The 21,297-nt window shown below is 46.2% G+C and overlaps 1 protein-coding gene across 6 annotated transcripts in view; it reads right to left on the bottom strand.

The window, feature by feature from the left end:
* The window catches only part of CROCC (ciliary rootlet coiled-coil, rootletin), a 644,212-nt gene that overhangs the window by 239,744 nt on the left and 383,171 nt on the right, over nt 1–21,297 (bottom strand). For all 6 annotated transcript variants that reach the window (XM_069611116.1, XM_069611117.1, XM_069611118.1 and 3 more), the window contains one exon: nt 6,461–6,672. In XM_069611116.1, the coding sequence (XP_069467217.1) occupies nt 6,461–6,672 (212 nt within the window). The remainder of the gene's footprint in view (nt 1–6,460; nt 6,673–21,297) is intronic.

Below are 21,297 nucleotides of genomic sequence, written 5' to 3'. Positions count from 1 at the left end.
CAGTATCCCATCTGGTGGAAACCTGTGTCTGCCCCGACCAACACCATTGTGATGGCATGATCCCATGCCATCTCAACCTCGTGTAGCAAGGCTAAAGGTTCCTCCCTCTTGTCGTCCGGTAAGAAGTAGTGCCATCTTAAACCAGAGGTCCCTATCATATCACGAAAGAATGGCTAACAAATGTGTGGCCTTGATAGTGCTAGCCGCTGTCGCAATTATCCTCATCCCAAAAGCATCCAGCTGCTTTACATCCTTATCCGGCGAAACGAAGGATTGTGATGAAGGGTTAGCTGACCTCTTCCTGGCTGTCACCGAAACCAAAGAGTCTGGGGATGCCTAGGAGCGAAAACACTTGGGCGTGCTCTCAGGAACTCTATATTTTTTCTCCAGTCTGTCTTTTCTTGGTGGAGCTGAAAACTGGTTCTGCATGACCGGGAAACCATCCTCCAGATGTCATCGAGCAGAGATTTCCTGGAGGCCTACCTCCTCTGAAACAGGAATTCTTCCTTCTTTTGTTCCCCAGGGACGAGGTTGAAGAGCTTGGCAGCGTGCATTAATAGAGCATGGCATGACCCCATTTCATCTGGCGGTGTACTCGTGGAGGGTAGATCGGCGGCAGGATTCTTTGCATCTGCTGGAACCAAATCATTGTACTGTGATGAATCACAGGTTATTGCCACTGCTTCCATGGGGAACACCTCCATGTGGGACTTCCGACAGTCCCCCTGAGGGTGGTACTCAGCGGGTGGATCTCATCGGGAGGGAAACCCTCCATGTGACCAGTGACAATCACCTTGGGAGACTGCAGTAATCCCCATGTTCCTTTCTGTCCCCTCCTTCCTTTCATTCCACTGAGTGCCCTGTGGTCCCCCACACCTCTTTCTGTGTAGTGTTGAGGAAACCAAGTCCCAGGACAATACTGAGACGAAGAAGAGTACCACTGAACTCTGTGATGAGGAGGAAGGATGGAGCAATGAAGAATACCAATGGAAGTCTAGTTGCTGATAACTGCCGTTTGGTTTTCCAAAGTACACATTAGAAGAAGGACTATGCCATTGGTCAAGCCTGCACCCGAGCGCAAAGTCTGAATGCTGCAGACAGAGGCACACAGGAAGGAGCTGTGGACCGTAATGCCAGTAGAGAGAAGCTGCTGTTTCTAAGGGTGCTGCCAGACACCGGCAGGCCAAGAGAAACCAAGTAGGCAAAAGTCTTGGGATGCCTCCTGGAACAAAGTTGCACAGCCGACTCGCTGAAGTAGGGATGTGGGGCACATCATCGGGAGCAGAGAGAGAAGGATTGAAAGCTCACCTAGAGAGTCAGAGAAACCAGAGCAGGACAGGACGCCACGCAGCAGGAACCTGAAAGCCAAGTACGGGTGCTGTGTGGGTCTCTGAGACGGGCTTGGGAATGAACAAGGGGAGCCTAAAGAGGGTCAGGTACCCGATATAAACTAAAGAGGCTGATAACACATGGGTCAAGGACCCTAAGAGGAATAGAAAGACAGACACATGCTGCATCAGTACACACTTGGCAGGAGAGTAAACCAAATGTCCTGAAAAGCCAATACAAAGGGGTCTGGGCCCTAAGTGAACCACAGAGGCCAAGCCAAAGAGATTGTTCAGGGATGCAAAAGAAATACGAAGGCAAAGCTGAGATAAGAGGGTCTGGGACCCTAAGAAAATCAAGACGAGAGAGATTAAAACAAACTATAAAATATCCTGTGTGGAACAGTACCTGGCAGGAGAGTGCACCACGTCTGTTCAGTTGCACAGTGGGGGTAAAGGATCTGTGAAAGCAACACACCAGGTTCTGGGACCCCTATGAAGTTGGGTGAGGCCCACAAAAGCAAAGTACAAGGGTGAAGGACCCATACAAGAGCAAATAAACATATATTCAAGGGGCTAAAGCCCAGAGAAAGTCAGAGAGAACCTGAGCAAACATGAAGGGGTCCGGGACCCACACAGAAGAGAAAGGAGTTGCCAAACAAGTAGGGGAGATCCCGAAACAACCCAGAGGGATCTGGGATCCATGTGAAAGAGAACATTTTTTTTTAATGGAACTGAGTTCTACAGTCAAGTCTGGCAGGATAGTGCACCAGATTTGGCACTACAGTTTTGAGTTGGAAGAAGAAACAAGGTGACGAGACTCACCCATCCCCCTCACACCCACCTGGCCCTCCTAGACCCCCTTAATACAGGGAAAATATATTTTGTGATGAAAACGTCTACAGTTAAGTCTGGCAGGATAGTGAACCAGACTAGGTGTTACATTTATAAGTTGAAGAAGGAACGGGGGAAGGGAATCCCCTCATAGAGCCTTGGGAACTGTGTTTTGTGTTTTACAGTCAAGTCTGCCAGAACAATGTAGCAGACTTGGCACTATATCAATACATCGAAGAAGGAACAGTGGAAGAGACTCTCCACCTGATACTTGGGAACTGTGTTGTGTTTTTTTGGGGGCGGGGAAATCCACAGTCGGGTCTGGTAGGATCGTGAACCAGACTTTATGCTGTCATTTGTAAATTGGAGAGAGCAGGGGAAGGGACTCCCCTTTGACACTTGAGAACTCTGTTTGATATACATTTGGAAGAACGGTTAAAAATCAGGAACTTTAAGTTAAAGAATCACTCCAAGGGTCTCTTCATAAAGACCAGAGCCACCAAGCTCATGTCCAGAGTGAGAGGAGCCTCCCTCTGGATCAAGAAGATACCCAGTTTTCCTTAGTTAGTGTTGAGTTTAAGGGACAGAAATAAGTTTGGAAACAGGACGGTGGACATGTATATGTTATATAACATCCAGACAGATTCATTCGTATTTTTGGATGAGTTTGGGCAACCCCTCAGAGATAAGGAACAATAGGTTTTCGTTTTCTTTATTGTGACAAATAAAAGTAGTTGTCAACAAACATACCACTACTGTATCAGACTCGTACTTCTGCACCCTTACAGTACTCACGGATGTATGGTTACCCTGAGATGTGTCAGTGTCTGGACCAGAATCAGTGTCTGTAAGCGTAGCCACTGGGTTTAAGAAATCATGTCCTGGATGTTGAGGCTGAAGTAACCCCTCCTCAGGGGGGATGTGTGGGACTCACCCTAGGGGCACCTTGAGGGGGAAAGGGTGTAGTCATTGCTATAACTCTGGTCCCAGAGACTGTCAAGTAGTTAAAATGTCCTGCGACAAGCCTCTGGGTGCAGGATGCACTGGGGTTGCGACAGATGGGCCAGGGGATGAAGGCTGCAATGACCGACGAGGTACTGGTACAACTGGGTCAACATCCCCTTCCGTCTCCTCCCGGCTTGAAAATAAAGCCTCCATAGGCTTGTCTTCCAACGTGCTACCCTCTTGCAGCATTTGGACAGGTGGTTTTGATTTGGCTAAAGGCACAATGGGGAAGAAAGGTTCATCTTTGATGGGTTTCGGGAAGGAAGCCAATCCTGGAGCCGGAGATGTCATTGACAATGTTGCTGATGCTGGCCTAGGGGACACCGCAACTCTGGAGACTGGACGACTGGACGGTGCTGCCGTCAGTAATGAGGCAGACGTTTTGGATTTACAGGTCCTCGACGGAGTCCTCGACGGGATTGCCACTGACGAAGAACTGTGCTTGTGACCCGTGGACGAGTGACTGGTTGGTGGTGTGGGCGTCGCTGAAGGGTGTTTCCTTGTTGAAGACGACGATTTAGTAGGGACAGTGATGGTCATTGGTGTACACTCTACGGCCGTGGTGGGCAGAGCCGTGGAATATTCATCACGGGCGAAATAGCCGCAAGGCTGCTGATGCAGACAGAGCCTTGGCTGCCGTCCTAGCCATCGACGGAGGGGTAGTCTGTGCGACCTATGTCCATGACCCCTCTTAGGATTCTTCCCCAAGGGAAGTATCCTCTTGAGATCTCAACCTCATTGCAGAGGGAGTTTTTTGCACAGGTCTGCCAACCCTGGCTGAGGTATGTCTGCAGAGCGAAGTCGAATCAGAGGCCTCTCACCTTCCTCTAGCCACACGGCCAACCATCAGTGATGGTCCTTCCTGGTTTTGGAGGAGAATTCCTGGCAGATGAAACAGCGGTCCACCCTGTGGTCCGGATGCAGGCAATAAATGCATTTCCTGTGACGATCATCCACAACAATGTTGTTTAGCCCGCACTTGGCGCAGGGCCCAAAGATGCTATTCTTAATGGCATCCACCAAAGCCACATGGAGAAGGCCTCCCCAAGAAGTTCACCACTGATAAAAGATCCCTTGACGGTCCGCAGAGGCGTTGCTAGGGGTGGGCTCAGGGGGCTATAGCCCCGGGTCTTTTGATTGTAGCCCCGGATTAAATCTCAGGGTCTACAACCAAAAGGCTAGGTAGCCCAGAGTCCCGACAATCCCGACATTAGTGTAGCCCCAGATCTTTTCCAGACCTAGCAACACCCCCGACGGTCCGGATCTTCACCGGTAGGGGATCCCCGCTACCAGTAGTCACTTAGGTGGTGAAGCAGAAGAAACAATAAAAAATAGATAGTCAAAATAGTTGAAAAGTTCAAATTTCGAGGACCGATAATAACAAGGACTCCCAACACGTAAACGTACAGTAAAAATCTGAAAATGGGCCCCCTGGGTGGAGATAACAAGGACCTGTGGCATTGGTTGGGGCAGTATGATCCAAAGTGGCACCAATGGGCTGTATAAGTGACAAGCAGTTTAAGCTTTAAAGAAAAACTCCTTCAACAATGCCAAGGCCTGCCAACGGGGAATATTCATAAGCATGTGAATCATAAGCACGCAAATCCATGTAAGATCCAATACCGGAGAAGAAGGCTGTCTTCCTTACAGTGGTCCTAGAGATTTTAAAGTACCCAGTTAATTTTGAATACTTGCCTACCATTTTCTATGCATTTCTGTAAGAAACATTACTGCAATTCACTATTTTAAAGCTCTGTAAAGTAAAACTGTGCTAACTCGCAACGTCTTCCTTGTGCTCATTTTCAATGTGTGCTGGTATTGTTTAGACACATTAGTTTAAGAAATACCGGTGTTCTATTGTGAAGGTCCTTACCATATTGTAGATATTTCCAGATACACAACTGTATAATAAAGAGTATATTTTTCAGTTAATATACTCTTTGGCTTTACTTTGTGCATATCTGAGATTAGCTGTATGTCCTTTTGGTGTTCTCCCCTCTTAGGCGTGGGGTCAGACTTCTCTATCATGCTTCTCAGTGGAAGGGCTTGGATTCACTTGATGGTCGGTCTTCTTGACATCCTCACCAAAGGACTTCAGAAAAACCCAACACTGACTCTCCAATTTCCGCTTTTCCATGCATTTCACCAGGAGGAAATCTTGCACAAAAGGGTAATAATACAGCACATTCTGCCAAAGAGCTGTATATAGAACATTTTTATATACAACTAGCAAAAAATACACTTTATCCAAACAGGTTCTGTGGACATACATGACAACACTCTCATCAATTGTTAAAAATCAATGATCCTGTAGGTCACTGCTCCAATTTGCTTATCGCTTGATGTGTTCTGCACTCTCAAGTAAACTGCACCGAGAATGAGAATGAGCGTGTGTGGCAGGCTGACATACCCCGGAGCAGACGTTGGGAGGAGGTGAGAGTTGCTCTGCTGCTGCATACTGGGACCTACTCCCCCACACGCTGCCTCACTATGGCGTGGTGCAGTTTGTTGGGGTGCATTACAGGGCAAATGTCTGAGTAACCGTGCATTCTAGGTTTGAGATGTGCGGAGGTCCTGAAATCCAGGGAAAGGGGTAGGGTGTCCAAATGTCATGTAGCCAGAAATGTCCGGAGGGCCTAACTATGCAAGATTTGGTGCAGACTGGTGAAACAGTGTGGAATTATATATGAAACAACGCTTTGCCATAAACACAGCCACAAACCCACACATTTTCACTTTTATAAATATAGATTATTACCCAACAGGTATTGGTACTCATTTTACTAACTCAGGAGGATGAATGGCTGAGTTGGCCTTGCCAGGATTCCAACCTAGGACCTGCAGACTACACACAAAACTCAGAAGGGAGCACTCAAACCACTGAGCTATTTTACCAGCAATTAGACCATAGTTTGAGGCTCAATATCTGCTGATGTGTCAAATTCCAGTGCTTAGCTTTGGAGGCCCATATGTTAAACTCATCCAGATGTCACCTGTCCGGTTACCATATCATAAGGGCTATTTCAGCGAGTCAGTGCATTTAATTGCAGTAAAAGCCATGATTTCTTTACATACCAAAAAAGAAACCTGTATACAACATCATTAGATCAACATTCATTTCATTAGAAGCAAACAGTACTGTTGAAACAAAAAAAAACACACACATTTCCTGGAATGCAATGGTTGAAAGTCTTTGTTCGTTGTCACAACACTAGGTCATAACTTACCAATCATCTGTGGCCGAAAGAAAATATTCTTGGGCACTCACACTTTAAGCAAACAATTGAATAGCTCACCCGCTCTCGCTGCGTGTCCCTCAGCTCCTGCAGGAAGTCGCGAAGAGCGGCACGCACCACTTCTGGATCGATGTCAGCCACTAGCTGCTCCCCACGGCTTGGAGAATGGGCTCGATCAGGGGAAACTGGACGGGGGCCTCGTTCCGGTGTTCCAGTGCGTGGAATGGGGCTGCCGCGTCCATCTGTGGTAGTTGTGAATGTGTTATCGAAACCTGCAAAGGGGAAACATCCAATATTATACTCTGCAATCCATGTCAGAATAGTTCTAGCTAAAAAGGTGCTGCAGACTCTGCATTGGGTCACTTTGCAGAAAAGTCCTGTGGGAAGTTATCAGGCTAATAGTGGGCTGTTGAACAATATGAATTTTGAGAAGCCTTTTTAGGTTACCTGCAGGAACAAGTCTGTTTCTCCATGGCGGTCATGTATGTCTGATAAGGTACCCAACAGAGAAACATGCTTGAAATCCCATGGAAAAATTACATATTCTCCAATGGCACCAGAAAACCTCACGATTGTCAAAAGTAAGAGATTCTGTTAATTGTAACAAACACCGTAAGCATTGTTAAGCCCCAAAGAAGCACATCACGAGCACGAAAAAGATACAGGCTTATACTAAACGCTGCTCCTACCTAATTCATAGTATAACGGTCCCTTCTACAATCATGAATAAGCTAACACAAGATGCACAAACTAGGAAGGTACAGAGTGGTATATGCACCCACTTAAAGTAGTCATCAGATAGCATTTCAAAATCGTACACCCTGAAGTAAGGTTATGTATTAATCTATTCCACAGTAAACTACCTTAGCACATGGTGGCACTTATTTTCATGTGGAAGGTAGAAGGAATAAGTTACTTACCTATAACACCGGTTCTCCAGCTTTGGTATCTTTCATGGATTTGCATGCTGTCAATCCTCAGTAACATAGAGCAGTTTAAACTTATACTGAAAACTCTCGTCACTTTTGTGTTCTAGAACAGTCATTTTGGGTCACACTGTCCACAGCCAATAGGTACACCTCCTTTAGCTCCTCCTTTGTCGTCAATCTTCACGTACGCTTGCCAAATCTGAATGAGCCATGCAGGGTAGGAGGGAAAGATACCAATGCTGGAGAACCAGAGTTACAGGTAAGCAATGTATTCCTGCTCCAGCACTGGATGTTTCATAGATTCACATGCTGTGAATAAATTACAAAAGCAGTATTATCAACAATACATAAGGTCGGAGGCATGCTCCCAGCACAACTTATCACAGGAGGCTTACTAACCTCATGCAAATAGGTTTTGAAGAACCGACTGGCCAACTCTAGACTCTTCTGCAGAATCTCTGTCAACGCAGTAGAACCTGGTGAATGTATGCACCGACCTCCAGGTGTTAGTACAGCAGATGTCAGACAGCAGGATCCCAGAGAGGAAGGCAGTGGTTGCAGCCATCGCTCTGGTGGAGTGAGCCTGGGGCCTGCAGGTAAGCGGCTGGCCCGCCTCTTGATGGCAGAAGGAAATGCAGGCCGCAATCCACCTTGAAATGGAAGACTTCGACAGAGCCTTCCCCAGCGCAGTAGGTGCAAAAGACACAAACAATTGATCCGTAGACCATAATGATTAGCAGCCACCGCTCTGGTGGAGTGGGCCCGGTGCCTTCCTGGAAATGCCATGCTGGCAGAAGGAAATGCAGGCCGCAATCCACCTTGAAATGGAAGACTTTGACTGAACCTCCCCAGGCACATAGGTCCAAAAGACACAAACAATTGATCTGTAAACCAAAATGATTAGTTTGCGCCACATAAAACCTGAGGACGCTCACAACATTCAGCGTGTGCAGTGCCCGCTCTGCTGGAGACGGGAGTGCCGAAGAATACGGGAAGAACCACCTATTGGTTGAGATGGAACAAGGATGGCACCTTAGGCAAATAAGTTAAGTTACTACGCAGAATAGCCTTGTCCTTGTGAAACATCAAATAAGGCGGTTTGCAAGAAAACAGATTTCACCAAATTGCCTAGCTGATGTTTTGGGCACCAAGAAGGCGGTTTTCCAGGAAAGATGCTTGATGGATGCCTTTTGGAGAGACTCAAAAGGCGGTTTCATGAGCTTTGAGAGCAGCACATTCAGTTCCCACGCTGGAGCTGGGTGACGGACAGGTGGAAAAGACCGGACCAACCCAAGTTAGAACTCCTTTACCAGCCAGTGGGACCACAAGGATGGGACCCGTGAGGAGCGGTGTACCTGGAGATTGCAGCCAGGTGCACTTCAATTGAAGAATGCGTCAAGCCCGAATGAGCCAGGGACAACAGAGAAGGTAGAATGTCTTCTGGCCAGACAGTCTGGGCCGCAAGTGATGGCTCCTGCATCACACCTGAAAACATTTCCAATAGCTCTTTTAGCACTTTAACGTGGATGGATCTCTTGCTCGGGCCAGGACCTCTCAGCAGTCTTATGGAAGGGACAGAGATCCAAATTCTAAGACCACAGGAGCCAGGCCGTCAGATTTAGTGAGGCCGGGTCGTGGTGCAGCACCGCTCCCTGGTTGCTGGACGGGAGCGTCTGGTGCGGGCGCAGCTTGCGAGGAGCCACTTACGAGAGGGTGAGGAGGTTGGAGTATCAAAACTGCCTCAGCCATGCAGGTGCCACTAATATCAGTTTGCACCGATTCAGTCTGAAGGTGTGGACAACTCTGGGTACCAGCGGAATCGGGGGAAATGCATACAGGAACTTCCCCTACCAAGGAAACGCAAAGGCGGCCTCCAAGCTCTCCGGATGGGGAAATACACTGGCGAAGGTCTTGCATCAACTATTGTCATAGGTGGCAAAAACGTTGGTCTCTGGAGTGCCCCACGTCTGGAACAACAGGTGAAGTTGATCCTTGTGCAGCTCCCACTTGTGGCAAGAGCGCAACTCCCTGCTGAGGGAGTCTGATAGAGTGTTCCGAATCCCCAGCAAATGGAGAGGAATGAGAAACATGTTGTGCAATATAGTCAAATCCCAGAGAGCCTGAGCCTCCTTGGAAAGCTGTGGGGACCCGGTTCCCCCCTGCTTGAAGACATAGAACATCAATGTTGTATTGTTGGTGTAAATCTATGCCACCTTCCCCATCAGGAGGGGGGGAGGAAAAACCTCAGGGCCCAGATAATCACCTGAAACTCCAGCAGGTTGATGTGCAGCCTCTTTTCCTCCTTGGACCATAGACCTTGTGTGTGCTGGTTCTGACAGTGGGTGACCCAGCCTTCTACTGAAGCATCCGACATAACGGTGGCCTGATGGTCCGGCAACCTGAAAGGAGCACCCTTCACCAGATGTTCCCACACCAACCACCAGTGAAGCCTCCGCCTGTAAGCCTGTGTCAGAATGATGCGGTCATCCCAGGACCCTGAGGCTTGTTACCAGCGGATATCCAAGTATTCGTGCACCGGCTGCATGCATAGCCTGCAGTGAGTGATCAACGGGATGCACAATGACAACATCCTCAGCAAAGACTTGTAATTGTGGACTGAGGACCTCTGGGCACTGCTGAGGCAGCACAACTTTTCCAGAAAAGTCGCCACCCTCTCGTCCGAGGGTCGGGCGCTGCAGGTTTGGGTGTCGAGTCTTGCTCTGAGGTAGAGCACCTGTTGTGATGGAAACAGGCGTGACTTTGGAAAGTTTATGGAGAAACCTAGTTGCTGCAGACACTAGATGGTGGCTGTGGTGTTGCCTTCTGCAGGCAGGTAGGAGGGGGCTCATCAACCAGTCATCCAGATATGGGTATGCCCTTTCCACAAGTGAGCCACCACTGGTGCGAGGCACTTGGTAAACACCTGTGGAGCAGAACGCCGGCCAAAGGGAACGGCCTTGAATTGATAGTGCACTCCTGCCACCACGAAGGGTAGGTAGCGCCAGTGTGAGTGGCAAATAGGGATGTCAAAATAAGTGCCCGAGGTCGAGGGACGCCAAATAATCTCCTTGCTGTAGCTGGCACAGAACCTGTTGCAGTGTCACCATATGGAACATGTGTGCCTTTAGGAACTTGTTGAGTACCCTAAGAGCTAATCTGGGCCACCAACCCCCTGACTTGTGCAATGCCTTTTTCCTTACCAGGAAGTAGTGAGGGTAGACTCCTGTGCCCACTTTGTCCTTTGGCACCTTCTCCATTGCCCCTTTCTGCAGCAGAGCATGCACTTCCTGCAGCAGGTGTTGCAACCTTCCCGGCTTGTGTGCAGGAGGCATGTCCGGTGGACAGTCTATAAACTCCAGCAAGTGGCCCTGCTGGAGAAGGGATAGCACCCATTTGTCGGTCCTGATGTTTTCCCATTCTGCGACAAATCTTGACAGTCGTACTCCCACAGGGGTGCTGAAGTGGAATGACCTGCCCTTGGTCATGCTTGCTTGCCGGACTGGCCCCCCGAGATTGGGAGGAGCCACAGCAGCATTGCGAACCGCCCTGTAGGATCGGGATTTCTTTCTGTACGTTTCCCCTGAGGTGTGCAGTGTTTTGTAGGAAGATGAAGAATGATGTGGAGCGATTATCCCGAAGTTCTACCATAATGCCCTTTTCCAGAGCAAAAGAATGGGCGCCTCTATTGTAGCATGTCGAGGGAATGCACAGTCTCTTTGTCTGTTTTAATGGACTGTAAAGCCTCATCCACCTTTTTCCCCCAAACAAGTCCTTTCCGTCGTAGGGCAAATCTACGACCCAGGACTGGACATGAGGTCGAAGGTCTGTGGCCTTCAGCCAAACCTGCCTGCGCAGGACCGCTCCATTTCCAAGCTGCCAAAAGCCTGTGTCCACTGAGACCGTGATGAAGCCAATTTGCCCCCATGGAAGATAACCATAGATTCCTGTTTTATGACATTGGGCAGAAACTCCAGGATGGGCCCCATCTTATACCACAACTCACAATCATATCGTGCGAGGATGGCCATTGCGTTCACTGCCTTGATAGTCGTGGCTGTGGTGGTAATAATTTTCTTTCCGAAGGCATCAAGGCGTTTGCCTTTCTTATCTGGGGGAACGGAGCAAGAGGATGATGGATTGGCTGACCTCTTCCTGGCGGCCTTAGAAACAATGGAGTCTGGAATAGGTTGGTTGCGGAGGCAGGCAGGAGTGCTCTCTGGGGTCCTGCACTTCTTGTCGAATCAGTCTTTCTTTGCCGGGAATGTAGCAGGTTGGGCCCAGGTGACCAGGCCGTCCTCCCAGACATCCTCCAACAACGGGATGGACATGCGCTGTTGCCCTATTGTAACTGGTTATTTATAGCATGCTTAATACCCAGAGGTTTCTCTGCATTGGTACAGTACACTGTCTTTGCGCTGTTCCTCTCAGGTAAGGCCAAACATCTTGGCCGCCGTGGCCAAAAGTGCATCAAAGGCCCCTTCCTCGTCAGGTCCGTCATTTATCATCCGGCTCTTCAAATTCATCACTGTGGAACGAATGTGTGGCACCCACATCCTCCAAGTGGTCGGGATCTGTGTCTGTCCCTGTACCCAATAGTTTCTGGGGACTCAACGGGTGTTCATCCCGCCTGTGGGCAGGGGGTGTCATGGGATGTAAACATCCTCCTTGGACGTCCCAGGGATATCTGTGTGAGGCCGTATAGGCGGTACCAGAGCCAGAGCAGGTAGCTTCTGTTGTAAGGTTACCACCAGTGTGGTTAATGTAAATGAAATGTCTAATGACATGTCGTTTTTGGGGAGGCAACAACGGAGCTGGTTGCATTGGAGGCAAGTCATCCCCTGTCAGTGATGTCTGCAAGGGTGGTAACACTGGCAGTCTGATCAGGCTTGCCTCACCCCGTGGAGAACCAGGTTGCCTTCTAGGTGGTTTCAGGAGTGATGGGGAAGAAGGAGGTGACATGATGGCCTCTTCCTCATGCTCCTCTACACCCTCAGAGGAAGAAAGACTTGGCTCTACCCGAATAGTACCTTCTGGTAGGATGGCCACTCCAAGGAAAGGGATAAGGTGCTCGTGGTTGAGTCGCTAGTGCGGACAGTGTGCTGGTCCGAGTGTCAGACATTTGTCACTATGCAAGTGATCCTATAGGAAATCCCAATGGTTCCCGTCAACAAGGGTGTCACAGTCGTTGACGTGGTTGTCATCAACAAGTCTTTGTCGACGGAGCAGGGTGTCCGCTTGTCGTCATGATTGTCGCTGTTGATGGCTTTGTCGGCGGGGCACTGGTGGACAGCGTTTATTGTCTTGGTATAGACGATCTGGAGGGAGGTCTGGGCGTTGACGAAGAGTTACTCTTACTCAACCTCGATTGCGAAGATGACGACAAAGAGTGGCTAACTGATTGAGACATGGATTTGGCTGACAGGGTCGCTTACCTGGTGCGATGGAAAAGGCACTGGCTGCTCTTGTCTGAAAACACCCCTGGACCACTGACATTTGGTGAAGATCGGTCTTTGTGGGAGGATCTGGGCTTGTCAACCGAAGCTTCCTTGTGCTTCCTCTTCCTGGAGGAGTGGACCTCATGGGACCTAGATCAGTCTTTGTGGGAGGATCTGGGCTCGTCAACCGAAGCTTCCTTGTGCTTCCTCTTCCTGGAGGAGTGGACCTCATGGGACCTAGACCTCTTACTAGAGGTGGTTCGCTGGGCTGGGCTGCCCTGCCTTTGCGAGGCATGGTTCTGTTCAGACACGGAGTCAGAGGGCCCGCTGGCATCCTCGAGCCACGCGACGAGATGGTGGCGACGATCCCTCAGAGTCTGGTTGGAAAACAACTGATTTCACAGTCCTTAATGACGCAGCGATGGTGAAACAGTAGAGGCAGTCATTGTGCTGATCCTCCACGTGGACATTTTTCAATCCGCAGCGGGCACAGGCCTCGAACAGGCTCCTCCTCGTGGACTTGGCCATGAGGTAGGCCCAACTACGCAGACGATAAGTCATCGACGAATACCGGCGGCGGGAACGGTCCATGTACCCAGCAATGTTGCCGCTAACGCCGGTCATCAAGAAGATGTCGAAAAAGATGAAATCTTTCATCGAAAATGATTTCAAAGTCGACATTTTGTGAAGAATAGTTGGAGGGAATAAATGATGATTCCTTACACTAACGTGCAGTAGAAAATCTTTAGATGGCCGACGGGGGAAGAGTTAAGGGAGGTGTTCCTATTAGCTATGGCAGTAGGTCCCAGAATGACTATACTAGACATAAAAGTAATTGAGAGTTTTCAGTTTAAGCTTAAACTGCTCTACGTTACTGAGGATTCCCAGCCTGACGATGGAGAATATTCACAGCATTTGAATCGATGAAAGATCCAATGCTGGAGAAATACTACTCTCACCCCAATCCATTGCTTAAATAATTATTTATTCCCTTCAATGTATCTTTTAGAATTTCATAGTTTGCATAACTGTTACTGAATGAAAACCGAATTGCAAATGTTGCGGCTGCTGCATTTTTTATTTCCATATATTTTAGAATTTGGAAAAAAATTATATATTTATGACAAACATTAAATACCTGTAATCGTCTTTCTGATGCTTGTAGCGGCTAAGAATCACATGCTTTGCATAGGCCTACATCTAATGGTTGGTGGGTAGTATTACATGATTTGTTTTTTATTTCGGAAATGGATGTCGACTTGGCGTAGCTGTAATACTATCCCAATCATGATGTGTTCTGTACCCATGATCCCTCATGGGCCAAGGCACCCAGATTGTTTTTTTTTCCCGGACCTGAGGTTGCATGAAATGTATAGTGAAAAGTTGAATAACATGAAGTGTGTTGAGAAACAGATGTATTGTCTATGTTCCCTGTACCCCCAACAAGGGGAGGGTGGGTGGGCGCATGTGAATGTAAGCAGATACAAGTGTCAGAAAGAAGATTACAGGTATGTGATGTTTGTCTTCTGATGCTTGTGTATCTGCTTAGAGTCACATGCTTTGCATACACTAGCAAGCATTACCAGGTCAAGGCGATGGGTTGATAGGAGGAACAGAGGCAAATAAATGTTTCAATACTGCCTGTTCTACTTGTGGATCATTTCTGTCATATGTGTCCACACAGTGATGCTGTGTGAATGTATGTACTTAATTCCAAGTTGCTGCTTTGCAGATAGCCTCAAGTGGTACATTCGTAATAAATGCCAATGTGGCCCGTGTGTAGTGTGCCCTTGGTGTGAATGGTAGATCATTTTTTGCTTATGTGTAACACTGCTGTATGCATTTTACAATCCATTTGCAATAGCCACCTTTGAGACAGGGTCTCCTCTACTGGCCGGGAGAGACACAAAGAGCTGGTCTGTCTTCCTCTGTGGTTTTGTTTTGTTCAGGTAGTACAGTCTTGTAAGTGAGCTCTTTGAGGCTTGCTTTATGCATTACCTCTAACGGTGATCCCATGAGCTTGCTTAAGACAATGTTTAAATCCCAACCTGAAGGCGGGTTTTCAGCAGGAGGATAAAGTCATTTTACACCTTCCATGAAGGCTTTAACGACTGGAACTCTCCACCATGAAACCTTGCTTTGTGATGTTGTATAAGCATAAAGTGCACCTAGATGGACTTTTCAAGAATTAAAGACCAGACTCGAGACCAACAGGTATAATAGATAGCGAACTATTTGTTATGGTGTGCATTCAATAGAGTTGAAGTTTGACCTGCCACACCACACCAAAAACCTTTTCCATTTGTTAAATTAGTAGTTGTAGTGATACACGAAATTGCAACCTTGCCAATCAGGGCTTTAGATGACAGCATTAGCCGCTGAAAGCCAATAATGTATTCAAAGTATGTGCTAAAAATGCTGACAGTAGTCTGTTGTAGCACTTCCATTATGCAGTAGTGAGCTACAAGGAATATGCAGGCCTAGTATGAAATAGGTCAAATTAAGCATTGTTGATAGACAGGCAGGGAGGGCCCCCAGCTATGTAGCTAATAGGTTTTTGGAGTGTTTGGAACATCATGGCACCTATATAGCGCTTAGATAGCCAGTCTTAAGCGCTATAAACACTAAGCTATGAGTGCATGCCTTTTAGAGCTTGCAGATGGGGTTAATACATCCCTGCTTCCCTTAGAATATTCAGCCTCACTAACGGTAGCCCTGGCTCCAAGCTAATCTTCCTTTTCTCTGGGAAGGTACTGATAAGACATTCCTCAGCCAGCGCAGATGGGAACCAAGGGAGGGGGTAGGAGCGAGCAGGGAGCATCTCAGAGAGAGCTGGGTTTTTTCCATGAACCAGCCTCACAGGGAAAGTTCTGGAACTATGCGTCATGGTGACTGACAGCAAGAGATTATAAAATATCCATGCACACATGGGATCAGGGGGAGATCGCCTGTGGACTTGATTCGTGTACAGTCAGGTGCCCGGAATTGGCTCTCACGGTGTCCTCCAGCCTTGTTTTTCTATGAGAAACCCAGGTCTCCCAGGGCTGAGATTAAGGGACGTAAGACTGTGTTTCTCTATGTTTCTTTATGTTTCTCTATATTTCTCTATGTTTCTCTATGTTTATCTAAGTTCCATGTTTCACTATATTTTGCATTGCTCTTTGTTTTATGCTTTGTAATATTCTCTAACTTGAATCCCAAATGTATATGAAATTCACTGCTTAGAATAAATATGCTAAAACTTTGAGGGTGTCATTTGTCACTAGCATGAGATCACTGCTCAGCACAATAGAACCTGTATTTTGGGCTGAATTGGGTATTTTTGCTCTCAAAGGGCTGGCCCCGAGGAAGATTTTGCCCAATATCAAGACATTTGGTGGCAGCTTTGTGGGATTTGTGAAGAGCAGTGCCATGCTGACATGACAAATGGTGTGAGAGAACACAGTGTAGAGTGGGGAGCAGGCTGTCGCATTTCCTTGATGGTCTCACTGCAGCTCTGAGACTTCAAAAGGCAGCAATGTTGTGTCGGCTTGCCGTGGCCGATAGCTTGTGTGGTTAAGACTCCCTTCAGTAAATCAGTCGTGACTGACTTATTGCATGGGATTGGTGCCAGGGAGTACAAGGCAATAAACGAGCGGGAAATGGCTTTGTTTAAAGCACTCCGATGAATGGTTAAGAAAGATGTATGCTCAATTAGAAAAAGAATTTTATCATGTGGTTTCCCAAGTTTAAAGTTGTAATTTGGAATGCATAATGAGACGGAGCTCTCATCTTTATTCTGTCATGAGGGCAGGAAAAAAAAAAAATAATTGCAGGGATTTGACATGCAAATTGTGAATAGTGATTTAACCATTGACTCAGCCCCAGTGTGCTAGCGAGTGGGGGCTGTAATGTTCGGAGGCGAAGGTTCGTCTTTTTTGATATATGCTTTTGAAGGGTTGGCATTCCTGAATAATGAGGAAGGGGAATGAGCCATGCTTAGGAGAATGAGTAACATCTGTGCTGAGAGCCTAAAGAGTTTTTTCTTTCTTTTGGCAACTGTAAAATTCCATGTGCTAATGGTGGCAAATTCTGTTTAAAGGAAACACACTAAAATGGTTATATTGCATTTTAGGCTGTGCCATGCTTATATTGGGTGAGAGACTCACTTAAAAAGGAAAGTGAGTGAATGTTATTTGGATTTTCGATTTTTGTGTACTGATTTGAAATTGCAGAACCAGTTTGCAATGGTTTGGGGGGAAAAACAATTTATATTTTTCTAAATTGCCCCTGGAGTATTTTTGATCCCATGCTATGCCATGGATTTGTGCTGTTGCCTTATAAGTGATGTATGATTTGGAAATAGTGTCCTGTTGACTGTGATACATGGGGAAAAATGTTGTTGACACATTAAACAGCCCACAAGCAATAGAGTGTGGGTTGTTTTTGCAAAAAAAAAAAAAACGTGCAGGGAGCTGCAAAATAAACATTGGCATTTTTATTTTTTAAATGCACTGAAATGAGTGGTTATAGTTTGGCAATGGTACAACAGAATGAAACATCTGTGTGTGATAAGATAGCACAAAGATTTAATGGGTTGCGAGTTCTCTTGAAAGATCGCACATTACAAGAAAAGTGCCGCTTTTGAAAACAAGAGTCTTGCTGTGTGTGCAGAGCTTGTGCCTTGAAGCTGTCTTGGGCGAGGTGCAGGAAGGCAAACAAAAGCAGAAACAGTACAAGAAAGAGTTAATCTGGGTGAACTGTCTGAAACGAGTGAAGCCGCCACAGTGTAAGAGTTATAGAGCAAAAAGAGATAAGCTGCGTGCTCATGGCGCTGCCAGGTGCACACGAAAGATAAACATGCCTGCATTCCTGAGGAAGGGGGAGCAAAAAACAGAGAGCTGTTCAAAAAGTAAAGAATTTGCCCAGTAAACTGTGGTACGGAGCAAAGGCTTCATGCAGGATGGCAGACGGGCACATCACATCTGAACATTTACCTATGCATCTGTGAATGGGCCAAGAAAAGACAGCTGCCCATTCCAACAGACATTACTGTGCAAACCGCATTCCCATGTGATGTGAAGTGAAGTGAAACGCTATTGCTGTGCAAGCTGCAATCCAATGCTCCATGTGATGTGAACTGAAGTAAAGCGCTGTGCACTGGAGAAGAAACCTCTAGGCGCTTTGAGAAGAGAAAATACACATCTGGCAAACTGCAAGCTACATTGCCAGGGGATGGAGTAACTGACAAAGACATTATGGCATTCCAGATGGAAGCAAAACTGACAAAAGTGCTTAGCCGGTTTGCAAGAGACAACATGCAGAGCGGGGCTTTGAAGTACAACATGAACACTGCACATTAGCCATGATCCAGAAGCCACACGGCTTAGTGCAAGAATGAATGATTTGTTGAAGCAACAAAAGAAACTGGCTTAGACTATCGCACTCAAAGGGGTGGTTCAAAAACAGCAAACGCCCTTTGAAAAAATGACAAGTGAAAAAACCAGAGGCTTGAAAAGACACTGCTAAGAAAAGAAAGATAAATAAACAAAGCTGCTTGTACAACTGTAAGCGGTATTGGACTGAAAGACTTTACCTTTGAAAAATGGAGTGATGCCAGCAGGGCAAACTGAATCAAGATCATGAGACACTGGAAGCAAGTTGGCGCCTGGCATTGGTGATCGCTTTGGTGAAAAAGAAAAGCATTGTGCGACCTGGGTACTTACTATATGGCTTTGTAAAAGCACAGATCAGTCTGAGGTACCATTGACCAGCTATGATTGCATTGCACAAATGAGTTTGTGATTAGGCAGTTACACCCCGTATGGTTGAGTGTAAATAAGCCCCCAGAAACATGCAGAAAGGTGATAAATAATTGCAGTAGCAATGACAAAGTGTGTAGTTACCTGATGAGACTTTTTGAAGATGGGGGTGGTATTATGGGAAGGGGTGGATAACGCTGATATTGAAGTTTTGATGACATCCTAACATTTCTGTTTGTATTTTGCCTAGACAAAGCACAACAAGACATTTTACAATATCAGAAAATGAATATGCAGTTTGTGGGTGACACTGATCAAAGAAGGGTCAGACGCATTCTCAGAGAAAGCGAGCCACTGCGACATGCTATTTCAACTTTAACGTGCCCTGCACCGCACTCAATGCTGTAACCTGCGAATAGTGTCCAACAGAGTAATAACTTTTGCTGAACTGGCACGATGCAGACTTGGCTAATTATCAAGTATTTGATGCTACACATTTAAATGACATGTTTTGCCCTTTCTTGTTTAAAGGACTATGGACAATGAATTGTGGACTGTAACATCAGGCACCACATACAGCTGTGTGACACAGCAATTGAATGCTAACACATTGAAAAATGGTTTTTAAATGCACTGTTGAGATGAATCTGAAAAAACCAAATGGTTTTACTCTTCCAACTGAATGGCTTTAACCAGAGATGTTTTGTTTTTTGAAAAAAAAAAATATTCTACATTGCACGTAGGCAGGAGAATGATTTATGAACTGTTGGGGCAGCAGGATTATGCAAGCAGGAGCGTAATTTATTTTGAGATAAGATGAGTGCGCACATCAAAGTCACCTGTGCGTAGGATAAGATTCTTAATTGAAGTAATGCTGCCAAGTGTGTGAGCTATAATTTGAAATGGTAATCTTTGATACACTGGATACTTTTACAGCCAGCTTAAGGCAGGTAAATGAAACCATGACTGACTTGATGTTTGATTTTATGACACAGAGTGTGACACGGTTTTTGTTAAACCAACCAGTTTCATGTTTTTGTGGGGACAGCTGTCTCCAGCACACTAATGCAAAGAGTCACCTTTTGAGTGTAGACATTTGGAATAATTCTTTGGAAAAGTGCTACAAATGAGTATCCACATGGAATTGCTAGTGTACTGGCCTGGCACATTGTCGGGCATCTTTTGTCACTGAATGGATACCATTTGTTTAATTTGTCTAATGTGATGTTTTTCTGACCAAGAACTGCAGCGAGTGTTCTCGCCAAGATTTTATGAACTATAACTTGACTAAATGAATTTTTTCCATGGTGTGATGAAACAGCCACTGCCGGATAGTAGTATGGTGTTTGTGGCTAAAGTTAATATTGTATATGGTAGATATCCCACTTGAAGAAGGGTATTCTCCAAGTCACAGAAGGTAGACACTGTGAACCTGTTAGATTTTCCAGTAGTAAGACAACATGTAAATTGTAGACTGGTAATGCACACCTTCATTATTACAGTGATACACTTAGACATAGATTTATCATGAGGCAATGTTTCCTTAGTACTACCAAGCTGCCACAAATGGAGTCCATTTCTATGGCCCATCACTAGAGTGCGCGTAGCTAGGGAGCTAGATTCATTAATTGCAGGAGCTTTATATGCTTGTGACATAGAAACTGTGCACTATAAGCTAGCCACTATGGGTTCTGATGCCAGCTCTGCTATAGAACTTCTGGCCTAGTGGGGCCCATTGATATGCCCAGCACTGCTACAAGTATTGACAGCCAATTGAAGATGACAGAATTTTAGACATGAAGACATTTTTGTCTGCCATAGGGCAGGTCAACAAGACTGCTAAATACACACACTGCATTGTATGGCAAACATTGTTAAATCAGCAGGTGTTGGCTTTTTACTGGGTGGGGGCAACCATCCTCCACACACTGGCACGCAGAGCTACAGTTACCAGCATACATATGGATTGAATTGCTTGCTTTTTGATTGCATGAATAACACATGCCATGCTTTGATGTAAATTAGTAGAATTGTTTTTATTTAGACAACCTGGTGCCCATGGGTTCACCTTGTTCACGAAATTAGATGGTTTCTGGTTGGGTTCCACCTACCTGGGGGAAGTGTCTAGTCACACAGCCCATAGTCACGCTTGAATGCCCTGGGATCAGGGGGAGGGTAGGCCCTTAGGGTGAAAGGCTGCCAGGTTTTAGAATTGGTAACCATACATAAATGCAATAATGCATTGTAGATTAGACTACACCGGATTGCCTTGACATTCTAACTGCATGCTGCTTTTTAACTGACAATCAGTTATACAAAATTGATTTAGGTATTTTTGTGTAGGCCAGGTTTTGGCTAGAGTAAATGTCCATGTTCACTTGGTGTAGGTATTTTTTGTGTAGGCCAGGTTTTGGCTAGAGTAAATGCCCATGTTCACTTTGTGTAGATATTTTTGTGTAGGCCAGGTTTTGGCAAGGGTATATGTCACTGTTCACTTTGTGTACATTTTTGTTTAGGTAGTGTTTTACCTTGCATGCCACGCTAACTAACCGCTATAAGATAGTTTGCTTAAACCTCTTGCAAAGCCCCAAGGTCTTTATCACTGCACTAAATACTATATTGATAGGTATTAGTCAGCATTTTGTCGCACACACGTTGAATAGGGGTGGAATGTAGTGATACACGAAATTGCAACCTTGCCAATCAGGGCTTTAGATGACAGCATTAGCCGCTGAAAGCCAATAATGTATTCAAAGTATGTGCTAAAAATGCTGACAGTAGTCTGTTGTAGC

Source organism: Ambystoma mexicanum, chromosome 8 (assembly GCF_040938575.1).
Source record: "Ambystoma mexicanum isolate Mex_15411 chromosome 8, UKY_AmexF1_1, whole genome shotgun sequence".
Lineage (NCBI taxonomy): Eukaryota > Metazoa > Chordata > Amphibia > Caudata > Ambystomatidae > Ambystoma > Ambystoma mexicanum.
Note: the sequence above shows the minus strand (reverse complement) of the source record. Positions and strands in the feature narration are given on the sequence as shown.